Here is a 16,275-nt window from a genome sequence, read left to right as displayed (position 1 = left end):
CATCTGGTCCAGAGACAAAAGCCCTGACTGGATTTCATGAGCTTTTGGCACCATCAGTGGCTTTGCCCTCCAGAGCAGGATGGTTCAACAAATCCAAAGGGGCAGGGTGCCCCTTCTCCCCTCAAAAGGGGAGTCTCCCTCATCAAGCATAGCTGGAACTAAGCTAACCAGTGGGTATCATTTACAGAATGCTAATGCTTTAAAACCACTCTTCCAGCAGGTTCCCTGATATTTGGAGTGTTCTTATCATCTGAATCTTCAGGGTGGTTCCCAGAACTTGGGGCATGTGATTCCATACCAGGTTATTATTCAGTACCAGATATTAGCCAGTTGTATCTTGCTGCAGCAATGTTTGTCTTCTCATTTCTTGGGGGCTGTTAGCCGACGGCCAAGGATGTTTGGTGAGGTGCCAGCTATGCCTGTTTATACCATCCATGACTTTAACCGCTAGGACGCACTGTCCCTTCGCGGCGGGCAGCCCGGGCTAGGCTGACGGATGCTCCAAGGTCCTAACCACCCGTGACTTTAACTGCTAGAGCTCAGAGCTCCTTCGCAGCGGGCAGCCAGGATTGACTGACAGGTGCCCCAAGAGTTTGCGCCGTGGAGGCGGCACAACTCAACGCTAGGCTCTTAGTACTCTCACCTAATGGCCAGGCTTTAGAGCCAAAACGGCTGAGGTTCTTTAATTGTGTTGGCTGCTTTACAGTAAACCAGAGAAAACAAGTCAGGCTTATGCACAAATGGTTATCAAAATTTATTAAGCTAGATTCTAATCATGTGGTTACAAAATTGCTAGTGCCTACTTATTTAAATGTAGAGATGTTACACACACAAACAAGTTACAAAACTGAAGCCACAATCCCAAAGAAAGAAAACAAAGTATAGAGCTCTATTTCAAAATATGTGTACACTAAAGATAGGAGATCAGGTGTGGGTGCTTCTTACCCTCCTTGCATCTCTCGATTCCAGCGGTGCCAAGCCAGGATCGGTCACTCAATTCCGCGGAAAGACGAATAAGGGACAAGGCTTAGGGACCCTCTTAGCTGCAGAAGCCTTGGGAGGCTGTCACTTATCTGACCAGCAGATAGATAGTGAAAAGCACTCCAAAATCATGGTGCTGTAGGTCCCCTACTTATACCTCTGTACTCCTTTATTCTCTTTCTCCTTTCTTATGCCAAATTGAGGCTGGTCTGTCTGGGTGACGCCAGCTTTCGCAAGAGTAGTTTACACTTGCAGGGGAGAGAAACAATAAGTGTCGACTACTGGACATTTCTTTTATCAGGGTAAATATTTTCCCACCTAGGATGTTGGTGTGTGTGCATCACGCTATTTAGTAGGGGCTAAGAGCCATGTCTGTCACAGGGCCTCTGCCTGCTGTGAGCTTAATCGTTGTATCTGTTCCCAGAGGCACACTGTAGCAGCACACCTGTGCTTTCACAGCTTCAAAGGCTGTGCTGGAATATATGTTAAGTGCCCTGTTCCGGCTTCCTCCTGTGTTTCCAGCAATGCTGGTCTGAGGGGGGGGGGGCTGGCTGTCTGGCTACAGGGGCACAAAGGGTTTTGAAATATTCAACAATTCTGTACTCTGAACATTTCAGAGAGATGGCATAAAGTTGACTCCTATTCATTATTCACCAGCATTCAAACAGCAGATTATTTTGTGAGGTGGAACCTTAAAACCAAAGCTGTGTGTAGATATTACAAACCTCCTGGCAGTTTTCACTGGCACAGAGGTTTGCCTTGTCCTGCTTGGCCAAACGTTCCCCACACACAAACATTGCTCCACTTTCTAACCCAGAAGTGGCAGCCTCTCGGTGGAGCTGTATGTACAGAGTCTGTGAAATGCCATGGAATCATTTGGGAATGAAGGTGCTATATAAATGGTATGGTAGCCATAGGAGTAGAATGGAAGCGACCCACGGGGCACATTTAACAATCAGCAACATTTTCGTCTCCGAAGACATTGCAGAGCAGTTCTCTATCCCTTTAATGACAGGTTTCAGAGTAGCAGCCGTGTTAGTCTGTATCTGCAAAAAGAAAAGGAGGACTTGTGGCACCTTAGAGACTAACCAATTTATTTGAGCGTAAGCTTTCATGAGCTACAGCTCACTTCCTCGGATGCAATCTAACCTTTTCTATCCCTTTAAGGAGCCGCCGAAGGCTAAGTGAGCTGCTATGTCATGGGTAGGTGCCGTCACTGTGCTGGTGCCTGGAAACCAGGAAACAACTGCGCCATCTAGTGTCACTACCGTTGCAAGTGGGGAAATAAAGCGCCTAACACTAGAGGCTAATTCGATTTGGAAGCGGTTTGCTGGGGTGTTGGCAACAAAGGTAAGGGCTGAGGATGAGGGGCTTTAATCCTTGATGGTGCTCCTTTAACTAAGCACAGTGTGTAAAATGTACACACATTTTCAGCTTTGCAAATACTGCTAAACCCCAAGAGAGGGAGTCAGGAGGGGAGGACGTTTCCTTCTCTTCTCAGTGCCCACTTCCAGTCTCTTCTCTCCCAGTATTTTCTCTCTGGGTCTCTGTGGCACTGGTTCCCCTTGCCCTAATCTCCTCAGTGCTGCCTCCCTGTAGACCCGTCAGCATTTGGAAGATATTAAATGGAGAGAGAAATCTGGAGAGACATATAGGGCTGCACCTTTGGACACTGCCACTCATTGGAGACACTCCATAGGGGACTGGGCGAAAAATATTGTGTGTGGGGCGGGCCAGGGGAGTCTTTCTCCATCCTAAATAGAGACACTTTGCACGTAAGTCTAGCAGCTCAAGCTTCAGGGCTTCACTTGCAGCTCTCCCTGCCCCTTGAGATGCTGCGCCGTCTCGAGGAGGGGTGTCACAACTCTCTATAAAAAGAAAAGGAGGACTTGTGGCACCTTAGAGACTAACCAATTTATTAGAGCATAAGCTTTCGTGAGCTACAGCTCACTTGCATCTGATAAAGTGAGCTGTAGCTCACGAAAGCTTATGCTCTAATAAATTGGTTAGTCTCTAAGGTGCCACAAGTCCTCCTTTTCTTTTTGCGAATACAGACTAACACGGCTGTTACTCTGAAACAACTCTCTATGTTTGTTAGGGCAATTCAGATATGGCAGGCTGAACTGGTGTCTTCTTTTCATTGCTTTTTTGTAACTTTCGATATGTTTATTATTTCTATATATGTTTAGTCCTTCTAAGTTATTAGCCTGAATAATATCTTATTGTAATAAGTTCCCCAGGCTAATTATGCCTTGTATTTTTTTAATTCCTTTGATTGGTTTTAAACTTGCTGCCTTTTAATTTCACTGAGTACCGTAATATTTCTAGACACAGCACAGTTGGTAAAACACAAGGTGGTGGCCAAAGCAACGCTTCTCCCAGCTTTTGTCTGTTTCATGTCATTGTTGTATAGTTTGTGTTGCTATAGAATTCCCCACTATCTGGAATATTAATAATGGAGTCACTGTGTGGTGTTGGTTCCAGGGTTTCAGCTCTGGGATGGCTCTCTCCTGCTCACTGAGACTGATACGCCTGTGCGCTTGCTGGCCGCTGAGTCTGAAACAGGCGTCTTTGAGCACTGCACCAGATGAGCACTGCAGACAGGTGGCTGGGAGGAATGAAGGACGCGGAAAAGGTGGATGAAGGAGAAAAAGCCTAGACAGGGCTGCAGGCCTGGAGTCCTCCTGGAAAGAGAGGTATAGAACTTATGCAGCATATGCTGTGCGAGCCCAAGGAATTTGCACCGTTTCTGACTGCAGATCAGGTGTTCATAACTGTACGGGAACCAAATTACAACAATAAGAACTAACCACTCACTCTCTGGAGTGGGAAGAGTTCAAGTGTGCACAGATCAGTGTCTAGGGTTGATCTACACAACCAAAGTAGCAAAGTTTAACAAAGACCTTGTCTACACAAAAAGGAAAGTTGTAACTTCAGCTACACTGGCAAGTCCCCAGCACAACCATTTTGCATTTAACACACCACACACAGTTACTCCCAGTGATGCAAATGTTCACACCTTCAGAGGGATAGCACACTGCTGCTACATTTCAACATGTGACTCTGCACTGCTGAAGTGCTAGTGTAGATAGCAAACGCTGGTGCAGCAACTGCACCAAGTGCAATTAGCCCTTCCAGTGTAATCCAGCTATGCTTCTGCCTACTCTGTTGACAGCTTGAAGCACTGGCTTCATCACCTGATAAGATGGCTGCATGCCAACCCTAGAGCAGCTCACACAGCAAGTACTTACCTGATGTCAGCTGTGCTCAGCTCTCCCTTCTCCGAACCTCTTGGGGCAGGATAAAGAAACATTGAGATGGTTTCCCTAGAGTGCAATCTGAGAAATAATAACAGAACAAGAGAGAAATTAAGAGGCACAGGTAAGGGGGAAACAACATCATAGGTACATAAGACTTGCCATGCTGGGTAAGACCAGAAGTCCATCTAATTTGCCAGCCTGTCTCTGACAGAGGTCAATACCAGAAGTTTCAGACAAAGGTGTAAGAAGCCTAACAAGAGAAAATTATGGTATACCTGTCTGTAGAGTAAGGTCATGCTAAACCCAGAGAGCAAGTGGTTGGTGTATATCTTGAAATACGTTGGTTTATATACTTTTTTCATTCTTATCCTTATTTTTAATGTAATCCTTTTTTATGGGTCCTCTTAATTGCTCTGCCTCAATAATACCATGTGGCAGAGAGTTTCACAGATTAATTATGAGCTGTCCAGTAACATGTAGAATTCTGTTGCCTAGGTGGTTAATCAATGTGTATGAGCTGTTCAGATTTTCCCTTCCAATATGTATAGCAGTGCAACGGACAACACTGTTAAGATGTTTGCCGAAGAGAGGTGACAATAGATGGAAAGATGATCTGGTGGAAGATACAGGATGGATATCTCAAATGACAAAATCTGATTAATAAGGGTAAGATTGGGGGATGTGACAAAGTGAGACCATTGTCAGAGTGGACAGAGCAATTAGTGCAGTGAGACGAGGTCTGTGAGGTAGGCTGGAGGAAGCCCATGGAGGGTTTTCAAAATAAGGAGTGTTAAGAAGGCAACATGATCTCTTTACTCTTTCTCTCTCCCCTGACTGTTTAGTAGTAGGAATTTGTTTGTATTTTGCATAATTATGAAGAATAATAATGTAGCATGTATTAAATGTATTGACGTATAATTTGACCATGTCCTGCCAGCCACCCTTTCTGAGAGCAGAAAGGAATGGCCTGGTGTGCCATTGGTAGAGATGCATCAGCCAGAATTTTGTGTCTGAAGCTGATTTCAAGGCAGTAACAGACCTTTTAGGGTCACTACTTTGTTGTAGGTTTAGCATTCTAAAATAAGTAAAAGAGCAGGAGGTTGGACTAGATGACCTCCTGAGGTCTCTTCAAACCCTAATCGTCTATGATTCTATGAATGCAATGATTGTTTTCTCTTGCATTGCAATTTGATGTTCCTGTTCAAATGCTCTGTGTAAATCAGTCCTGTTTTGTGTGTGAATGAGGAACATCTGTGTTAGAAGATAAGTATGAAGGCCATCACTGGACCAGATATCCTAGGGAGAAATCGAGGACGGACGTAAACATGCCAGGAGATTGCAACACGCCCTTATTTAAATGTCAGAGGAGGGCAGATTGACGACTCTAAAAATAAGACAGGCGCCTATCAATGGGGACAAAATAGCTGTGATCAAAACCAGCATCGGGTAACTCCCTGAGAGACTAATGAAAGAACAAAATAAAAAATGAGAAAAACAATTTGAGCTGTAGCTCACGAAAGCTCATGCTCAAATAAATTGGTTAGTCTCTAAGGTGCCACAAGTACTCCTTTTCTTTTTGCAATTTAAGAAAACAAGCACTCGTCAAACGATAATTGATTACAGCATGATGGTGCAAAACTCATTTGTCCCAGTGAAGAGAAATCACTATATAAACAGGTGCCATGCCATGAAACTTTGGGTTCGTCCTGCCAAGACTTCCCTGGAGCACCGTGTTGCAACCGACAGAACCTCTGAGCAGGGTGTTAAGGGTGCCGGGCTGGGGCCGAGGGGTTGGATAAGGGGCAGAGGGTCTTGGGGGCGGTCAGAGGCTCCTCCCCACCAGGGTCTGGGAGGCAGGAGCTGTGGGGGGGCACTTTTAGGGGCCCCGCAGTCTCAAAGTGGCCCAGGGGATTAGCAGGGGGCCGGAAGCAAGCTGCTTTGCTTCTCTCGTCCCGGCCCCGGCCGTGTCGTTCGGGAGAGGGGGCTTGGGGAAAGGGATCCCCCCTTCACTCACCTGATAAAACTTGCATCATGTCAGAAAGTGGAGGGAGAGGCAACAGGAATACTGAAAATGGAATTTCACTGCTACCCCCTATTTCTTACCCATATCCTCAAACCTGCAATCCAACTATGCTCCCATCAGGACAATTCTTTCAGAGACTGACAAATAATAGTGATATTTGTTTGGGCAGCCCTTCTACAGACACCATTTTAGGGTGGCTATGTCTTTATTTGATTATTTCAAAGTACTCTGGAAACATTAATAAATTATGCCTTGCACAACTCCTATGAGGCAGGTAAATAAATATTTTACCCCTCTTTTACAGATTGGGAAACTAAAGAACAAAGCTGGAGTGACTTTCCCAAGATTACAAATAGAAGGTCTCACTCCCAGTCTTCTGTTTTGACCACAACCATTAATTCCAGATTTTGAAAGTGACAGAAGTTTTGTAAATGATCACTTCAACTTCCTAAAGTGTTCACAGAAAATAATAACTCAAAGGTGGTGCTTTAGATTAGAGAAGAAATCAGTTAGAGAATTGCTCTAGATCGAGATCTGGTCTAGATCAATGGATGTGGGGTGTGGGGGAATGTTCTCCCTGTGTTTTAACACTGTACTAAAAGGACGTTAAATAAATTGGCTCTTTGTTGAAAATCCTGTTCTCTAATGGATTCTCTTGTTATATCCCCTTCAAGCATCATGACTGGAAGTTCCCAGCAGCAATCCCTCTATCAGCTCCTCTATGGAGAACGATACATCTTTGAGGAAGTCCTGGGCTTGAAGTTTCACATCTCTCCAGATGCCTTTTTCCAAATCAACACAGCTGGGGCAGAAGTTCTGTACCAGATAGTTGGGAAGTTAAGCCGGGCTGATAAGAACACTGTCCTTCTTGATGTCTGCTGTGGAACTGGTGAGAACTGACAATGCAGTGGGGTCGACACAAGTCTGTTTGACAAGGTCATGATTTTATTCTGGGTGTGAAGGATGTGGTCTCTCCAGAATTTAATCACTGTCTTGCTCCCTATTTCTTCATCTTAAAACCTTGAATTTCTTCCTCTCTCTCTTGTCTTCCAGGTGCCATTGGTCTCTGTCTGGCTTGCCAAGCACATAAGGTTGTTGGTGTCGAGGTGGTGGAGCAGGCTGTAGAGGATGCCAAATGGAATGCAACATTCAATGGTGTGAGGAAGGAGTTTAAAATCCATTGCTGAAAAATACAAAGTATCTCCTAAGTGGAGGGCTCCTAATAGTCCCAAGGTGGCCTGCAGATGTTCCAGTAAAGGGGAGAAGCTTTGTGGTATAACCACCTCACTCCTCCTTTTCCTACTTCACAACAATGCTCCTCCCCCTGTTTCTATTAACTCTGTGACGTGAAAGGGGCATGAAATGGTCTTGGTGGCTAAAGAGAATGGAGGGAGATGAGAGAATGGCTGTGGGAATGGCAGTGGAGGACTATCTAGACTTGATGTCAGGTCCTTGTGCCTTTTCTACCTCCACATTGCAAAATGGGCAAAGATTAACATGTGCTCTGACCCACACTCCCAGACGAGCTTGCCATCTTGGGTTACACACACACCTCAGGGCTTTGAGTCTAGATGATGGGGGGTATGGACAAGAACTTGCGGCTCCCCACATGGAAAGTCAGCAATGTTCACTTATCTTTAGAGGAAAACTGGGGTAAAGTGGCAAGGGAAGGAGATGATCCAGAAGGGTGCAGGTAGGGAGAATCCCTAAGATGTTCTGTGTTGACATGGAAAGCATCCCTATGCCAGGTATGCATTTCTCAGGGAGACACCCTCTTGGGATGAGAGACCCTGAGGTTTGCTGTGCCTGAGGGTCCTCTCTCTTCATCTTCCAGTGGGGTTGATTCTGTGCCTGCAGGGAGCATTTGGGTGAATGATTTTTCTGCACAGGGGTCTCAAACTGTGGGTATCACAGTGGAAAGGCGGAGACGGTGTTGCTGCAGTTCCTGATGTCACGAGAGGATGACCGACTCCTTGTTGCAGTGGTGAACCCATTCCGGGCTGGACTCCGTAAGAGAACATATTCTTTCTTTTTGAGACCTGACAATATCTCTCTTGTTTTGAAGGAACAAATACAGAAAAGAAAAAAAACTTTAAATAGAAACGTAGGAAGTGTCATATTGTCATAGCTCATTTAGTTGAGCATGCTGGCATCAAAATGGCCAACAGCAGGTGCTTCAGAGGAAAGTGCAAGAAACTCTGCAGTAGGCACTTACAGAATAACCTTGTCCTCAATTATGAATTGTGGCAATGAGTTCTACAGGCTAACTGTGCATTGTATGAAAGAGTATTTCCTTTAATTGGATTAAAATATGATGCCTTTCAATTTCATCGAATGTCCCTCTTGCTCTAGTTTTGAGAGAGGTTGAGTAGCACTGCCTTATCTACCTTCTCTATACCATTCATTATTTTTCTATGGCCTTTACCAGTTTTCCTCTTTAAACAGTTGCAATCTTTTAAATCCGTCTTGATATGGGAGTTTGTGCATGCTTCTCATCAATTTGGTGAGTAAATTCATCTGCCACCCTTCATTCCTTGGGAAGATGAGACAAGCTCCCTCACTTCAGTGCTCTGCCTGAACAAGCTTGCATCCTATTAGTGTGGTCTGCCTTGCAATGGTGACACTAACCTGCCACTTTGGACCCTAACAATGTAAACTCCCTTGCGCCTGAGCACTGTCTGTTCCCCCTGCTGCCTTTCTATTTTCCCTCTGTTAAGGGTGATTGGTTTTGGTCATCCAAATGTAGTTCTGTGATGCTGGCCTAAAAGGAAAATGTTGACCAGTTCTTAGGAAAATCTCTATTCTGTGGGTGTTTTTCTATGTAAATGTCTGATGTTTTTCTGCTCTCAGATTATCGTGTGGTGCAGGCCATTCAAAACTGCGAGGCCATCCGTACGTTGATCTATGTTTCCTGCAAGCCTGAAAGAGAAGCCATGAGGAACTTCCTTGAGTGAGAAGGAGCCCTTTTTTTTTGGTTTTGTCTCTACTGTTATGAGGGAGACGTGCCATGCCCAGAGGAAAAGAGCACAACAAATTGCTTGGGGAGGTTTTCATTTGGTCTGAACCTTATTGGGGTTGGCCTTGTAAGGTTCAGCCCTGCCCGCCCAGCAGTTACTACACCTGTGTGCCTACTGGTGTGTCTATTCACAAGTTGCACATTGTGATAAAAGACTTCCGGGTCACTGTAAAGAGTTCAGTGAGGATGTGGGTTCAGTGGGGAACTGCTGTTCAAAAAGAGGGGAGGGGGGAAAGCAAGTGAGATGCTTAAATGCATTCATAGATGGATAGAAAATAATGCAAAACTTATTCTAATGGCACTGAATCAAACAAGCAGCATGCCTTCATCTGGGTTACTGTATCCAATATATTCACCGTAAAGAAAATAGGTTCCCATCTGGCAAATTAAGTCAATGGGACCATTCACATGCTTATAGTTAATCACATGGCTAAGTATTTTGCGGTGTCAGGGCCATATAGCAGACAACGAAAGGTCTGCAGAAGAACAATGAAGATGGTTAGATAATGCAAAACCTAGGATTATTTTCTAACGGTATAAAGCCTTTCCTAGCTCTGGCGTTTTGTGAGAAATCAAATCTTAAATTTGTCTCTGATCATTCAGATTAGCCATGCTTTATTGGAGTTGGTCCATGTCAAGGTTCCTTCCCCACTCTGAACTCTAAGGTACAGATGTGGGGACCTGCATGAAAGATCCCCAAGCTTATTTTTACCAGCTTAGGTTAAAACTTCCCAAGGTACAGACTTTGCCTTGTCCTTGGACCATATGCTGCCACCACCAAGTGTGTTAAACAAAGAACAGGGAAAGAGCCCACTTGGAGATGTCTTCCCCCAAAATATCCCCCCAAGCCCTACACCCCCTTTCCTGGAGAGGGTTTGATAAGAATCCTTACCAATTCGTACAGGTGAACACAGACCCAAACCCTTGGATCTTAAGAACAATGAAAAATCAATCAGGTTCTTAAGAGAAGAATTTTAATTAAAAAAAAGGTAAAAGAATCACCTCTGTAAAATCAGGATGGTAAACACCTTACAGGGTAATCAGATTCAAAACATCAAGAATCCCTCTAGGCAAAACCGTAAGTTACAAAAAGACATTAAATCAGGAATATACATTCCATTCAGCACAGCTTATTTTACCAGCCATTAAACAAAAGGAAATCTAATGCATTTCTAGCTAGATTACTTACTAACTAACAGGAGTTGTAAGGCTGCATTCCTGATCTGTTCCCGGCAAAAGCATCACACAGACAGACAGACCCTTTGTTCCCCCGCCTCCAGATTTGAAAGTATCTTGTTCTCTCATTGGTCATTTTGGGTCAGGTACCAGCTAGGTAACCTTAGCTTCTTAACCCTTTACAGGTGAAAGGGTTTTGTCTCTAGCCAGGAGGGATTTTATAGCACTGTATTCAGAAAGGTGGTTACCCTTCCCCTTATATTTATGACAATCCAGGACTGAAGAGAGCAGGTTCCAGACCTCAACCCAGTGTCAGTGTCAGTCTGAGTGGTTGTTCTTTCCCAAATAATAAGTATCTTTAATATATCTTCTGATTCTTCATGGGTCAGCTATTACTAAAGAAAAGGAAATGGAGAGGGGAAGGATTTTAGAAACACAGACAACATTCCTCTGGCTCTGGATTAATGGGGAAACTGATGCCTTTTGCTCCTTCTTTTTTTATAGGTTTTGCTGCCCACCAGACTCTGGGAAGAAGCTTGTGAGAGAGCCATCTGCCCCTCTATTGGCTGTCCCAGTTGACATGTTTCCCCAAACCATGCACTGTGAGCTGGTGATCCTCTTCACCCGCTGAGGGGCCGTCCTAGTTTATGTGTTTTCCTACAAAACAGGACTTCATACCTTTTAAAAGTTGAGGGTGAGGAAGAACTACAAATGTTCAGAAAGCTGGAATGGTCATGGCTCTGATTTAATTTATTCTTTTGAAAGTTGTAAATTAAAACTCTTTTGGGAATTCTCAGCCTGCCTCGCTGTGCTGTCCCTTGCATATCCTATGAAGTACGAAGCCAGTGTGTACTGAGATTTTCTGTGTGAAAAGATCCTCTGTTGTAGTTTCTCTTTCCCACTCAATCCCTATCCCCTTTGCCAGGCGATCAAAATGGCTTAGACACCTCTTAACCCCTACTCTGCTGTTCTGGGTTTTCATGGGTAGGATTTGGTGAAACTGCTTTAAATATACTAAATACAAGTCAAATCCTTTGTACTTTTAGTACTATTGCCATGTTATTTAGATATCATTAAACTAGGGCTGTTGATTAATTGCAGTTAACACACATGATTAAAAAATATTAATCGCGATTAAAAAATTGATTGCAATTAATTGCACTGTTAAACAATAGAATACCAATTGAAATTTACTAAATATTTTTGGATGTTTTTCTTCATTTTCAAATATATCGATTTCAATTACAACACAGAATACAAAGTGTGCAGTGCTCATTTTATATTATTTTTATTACAAATATTTGCACTGTAAAAATAATAAACAAAAGAAATTGTATTTTTCAGTTCACCTCATATAAGTACTTTAGAGCAATCTCTTTATCATGAAAGTGCAACTTTCAAATGTAGGATTTTTTTGTTACATAACTGCACTCAAACAAAACAATGTAAAACTTTAGAGCCTACAAGTCCACTCAGTCCTACTACTTGTTCAGTCTATCGCTAAGAGAAACAAGGTTTTTACATTTACAGGAGATAATGCTGCCCACTTTTTAATTATAATGTCACCTGAAAGTGAGAACAGGCGTTTGCATGCCACTGTTGTAGCTGGCGTTGCAAGATATTTACGTGCCAGATGCACTAAAGATTCATATGCCTCTTCATGCTTTGGCCATTGTTCCAGAGGACATGCTTCCATGCTGATGACGCTTGTTAAAAAAATAATGCGTTAATTAAATCAGTGACTGAACTCCTTGGGGGAGAATTGTATATCTACTGCCCTGTTTTACCCGCATTCCACAATATATTTCATGTTATAGCAGTCTCGAATGATGACCCAGTACATGTTGTTCGTTTTAAGAACACTTTCACAGCAAATTTGACAAAATGCAAAGAAGATACCAATGTGAAATTTCTAATGACAGCTACTGCACTCGAACCAAAATTTAAGAATCTGAAGTGTCTTCCAAAATCTGAGAGGGATGAGGTATGGAGCACGCTTTCAGAGGTCTTAAAAGAGCAACAGTCTGATGCAGAAACTACAGAACCCAAACCACCAAAAAAGAAAATCAACTTTCTGCTGGTGGCATTTGATTCAGATGATGAAAATGAACATGCGTCGGTCCGCACTGCTTTGAATTGTTATCGAACAGAACCCGTCATTAAGCGTATGACTTCTGGAATAGTTGTTGAAGCATCAAGCGACACAAAAATCTTTAGCACATCTGGCATGTAAATATCTTGCGACACCAGCTACAACAGTGCCATGAGAACGACTGTTCTCACTTTCAAGTGACGTTTTAAACAAGAAGCAGGCAGCATTATCTTCTGCAAATGTAAACAAACTTATTTGTCTGAGCAGATTGGCTGAACAAGGACTTGTAGGCTCTAAAGTTTTCCATTGTTTTATTTTTGAATGCAGTTTTTATTGTACATAATTCTACATTTGTAAGTTCAACTTTCATGATAAAAAGTTTGCACCACAGTACTTGTAGTAGGTGAATTGAAAAATACTATTTCTTTTTTTACAATGCAAATATTTGTAATCAAAAATAAATATAAAGTGAGCGCTGTACACTTTGTATTCTGTGTTGTAATTGAAATCAATATATTTGAAAATGTAGAAAACATCCAAAATATTGATTTAAATAGTATTCTATTATTGTTTAACAATGCGATTAATCGTGTGATTAACTTTTTTAATCGTGTGATTAATTTTTTTAATCGCTTGACAGCCCTACATTGAACCAATTAGATAATTAAGATGAAAGAAATCCATGGTGACATTAAGTAGGATAAAATTGCAGGGACTATTAATCCTCATGCTTCATGGCAGAATCTGATCACCTGTTAGGGTCAGGAAGACATTTCTCATATAAACCCCAACTACAAAGTGCAAAATCTAACACTGACCACTGTTGGAGACAGGCTACCCCACTAGCTGGACCATCAGTCTGTTTGGAAATGGCTATTTGTATGGGGAGAAAATGAGGAGAAAACAGATTTCAGAGTATCTCCCCTCCACATATACTTCCTCTCCTATATATTGCTGATCCCTGCATTATGAATTGTCCCTGCAAGATGCCAGCAGCAAACTGCCATTTTCTTATTGCATTCACTGTAAAGTAGTCTGCACTGTCCCATTCGGAAATCTGGCCTTTCTCGTATTTGTACTGCAATCCACACTCTTTAACATTCTGTATCACTCCATTTACCCTTATACTTTGCTGATTAATAGCTCGCCCAGTTCTTCAAATGATGATGTTGTGACAGATTGGGGACATCAATTTGTCAAATTGTGAACCCCATCTTGTTTCAGGGGCTCTACTTTGTTTGTAATTTTCATTTTGGAGTATGACCTTTGATATATTGCAACCACCTCTGTGGATTACAGAATCCATTTTGTAGCAGGGGCTTGATACCCTGTGGAAACACTATGTCCGAGAAATTATGGCAGAGCCCTTGGTGTTGAATGGCTTGAACAATGGTTTTCTACCTGTTGGGCTATTTACTTTTAAATGACTCTCTATACAGAGCTGATGTGGACAGGGAGGGGCCTCCAAAGAGGACTACAACCCAGAACTTTCCCATAGTTAGCATATGGGTAAAAGAGGAACAGACAGTATTTTAGAGCCACTGTGACATGCAAAGAGCCCAGGTCTAGAAGGCAGGAAGGGCTGCCTGGCCTAAGGACTTGGACCAGACCCATGACTCACAGGAGGGATGAGATCAGACCAGAGGAACTGAATTCAGGATTTTGTTGTTTTCCATAGATATGTATCTCTCTAGGGTTGTTTAAGAGTAAAGTGTCTGTGGACAAGAAATTCCTTTGCTAAGTCTGTGTTCCTTACTGTACTGCCACATTATCTATAAAGGGGTAACTAAGAAACCAAAGCTCCCATGGCCAGGTGTACTCTGTGGAAAAACGTGTCTAAACCACTGGGGCTTGGGAAAGCTGTGGCAGTGGTTCCATGGTTTAGGCCAGGGGTTCTCAAACTGGGGGGTTGGGACCCCTTAGGGGCTCACAGGGTTATTATATGGGGGGTCACGAGCTGTGTTTCCACCCCAAACCCTGCTTTGCCTCCAGCATTTATAATGGTGTTAAATATATAAAAAAGTGTTTTTAATTTATAAGGGGGGTCGCAGTCAGAGGCTTGCTATGTGAAAGGGGTCACCACTACAAAAGTTTGAGAACCACTGGTTTAGGCAGAGGAACTATAGGTTTCCACTGCCTAAGAAGGGTGTCAGACACAGGGTCTACACCTCGGAGTGTGTCTAAGAGACCGAGAACAAGGAACAGTGACCAGTCACTATCCAGAGGCAGCAGGCTTTGGAGCAAGTGGGCCCAGGAGTTGGGTCCCTTAACAACAGGCTGGGGCCCATTCAGAAGAGGGGCCAGGCCAATTATTACAGAGGCAGTGTCTGACACCTTTCTTAGGCAGTGGGCCTAATTTTTTTGTTTTCCGCTAGCCCACTGATACAGGGTAGCCCTATGATGAATTGGGGTTCTGTCTGTACCACTTCTGAGTTTTGGATGATTGTATGAAATCGTATTGTGAATTTACTCTGTCATGGAAAGCCTATATCTACGGGAATCTACCACGAGTTAGAAGGGTTGGGTCATGTCGCTGCCAAGCCACAGACAATGGTGAATGATGAGCACTCAACTATCATCTATTCAGAGTAAAAAACACTTTAGGACAATTGGTTTGCTCTACCTGGGAGAAGATACTTCCTCCTCTTGTATGAAAGGAAGGGGATTTGGGAGTAACGGAAAATTATCACAAGGTGGAACAAAAGAAGCAAGTGACCCCAGCAGGAGTCTATAAAGGGGTACTTGGGGGGAGGGAGCCATCTTGCAGCAGATTAAGATGAGAAAGGCTGCTGCAGGGAAGGGTAGGCAAGAGGATGGAGGACCCTATCTGCCAGAACACAGATGATCCCCCAAGGGAACAGGAAGCTAGGAGGGACACTGCATTTAGGATGCTTTATTGTTTTGTGTGATCTAAATGTAACGAGCATAAAGTTGATACACAACAAAGTGTGTGCATGTTGACTGCTGCACAGCTACTGCATGCCCCAGGATGTTAAACTGTAAGCCATAAGCGTCTCACCTTTTGAGGTGGAATTCTGGGAGAGGGGTATGTTTGAGTCCTGGGAAGTCTGAATTGTCAGTTGTGCCCAAAAGGGCTAGACGGCTGGACAGCAGGTTCCTACACTTGGAGTGGGTGCCAGAGAGAAGGTCAGCATCCTGAGCATATGGTTCAGGACCCAGAGATTGGGGTAGTGGCTGGACTCCATTCAGGCTCCAGGAGCTTAAAACACCCCTAGGAATCCAAAGCTTGGCTTCTCTTGGTAGGATTCGAATAAATTCTGCTCAGCCAGGGTACATTTTTGTCAAAAAGAAAGTGACATTGTTTGCATTGTAAATTGGAGAAGAGATGATGAATTTAAATCAATGGGTAAAGGATTTAGAGAGACACTTCATCTGTGTATTGAGCCCTCGGATTAAACATATGGAGCAAAGAGCTATATATCTTGTCTCTGAGCTGAGGGTATGAGTTAGTGGGCTGAGTTTCAGCTTTTAAACACCAGACTCCACTGGAACCCGCCACAGACTCAAATTGCAGCAGGGATGACTCCATCTTTTATCCTTCTGATGTAGATAAATTGAGCATCACGCAATTTTCTGTTTGTAACATTTGAATGAGCCCTTGCAAACTGAAGTGCAGACTGCTCTGCCTGAGCATTAACAATCATAGAGCGCCTTTTCTAAGGATAGGGGATTGCTCCACTGCTGTTAGCCAAAATAGCCTCACCCT

The 16,275-nt window shown here is 43.4% G+C and overlaps 1 protein-coding gene across 5 annotated transcripts in view; it reads left to right on the top strand.

Moving 5' to 3' along the window:
- The window catches only part of TRMT2B (tRNA methyltransferase 2 homolog B), a 57,102-nt gene extending 45,819 nt beyond the window's left edge, over positions 1-11,283 (top strand). Inside the window, exons 3-11 of one of the 5 annotated variants that reach the window (XM_073360822.1) lie at positions 2,149-2,331; positions 3,466-3,677; positions 4,157-4,362; positions 4,790-4,907; positions 6,939-7,153; positions 7,318-7,419; positions 8,154-8,273; positions 9,115-9,214; positions 10,961-11,283. In XM_073360822.1, coding sequence (XP_073216923.1) covers positions 6,943-7,153; positions 7,318-7,419; positions 8,154-8,273; positions 9,115-9,214; positions 10,961-11,087 — 660 coding nt within the window. In that variant the 5' untranslated portion in view covers positions 2,149-2,331; positions 3,466-3,677; positions 4,157-4,362; positions 4,790-4,907; positions 6,939-6,942 and the 3' untranslated portion in view covers positions 11,088-11,283. The other 4 variants (XM_073360820.1, XM_073360821.1, XM_073360823.1 and 1 more) reach the window with 4 other exon arrangements.
- The last annotated feature ends 4,992 nt before the right edge of the window (positions 11,284-16,275 follow it).

This window comes from Lepidochelys kempii, chromosome 9, assembly GCF_965140265.1.
Source record: "Lepidochelys kempii isolate rLepKem1 chromosome 9, rLepKem1.hap2, whole genome shotgun sequence".
NCBI classification, from domain to species: domain Eukaryota; kingdom Metazoa; phylum Chordata; order Testudines; family Cheloniidae; genus Lepidochelys; species Lepidochelys kempii.
Note: the sequence above shows the minus strand (reverse complement) of the source record. Positions and strands in the feature narration are given on the sequence as shown.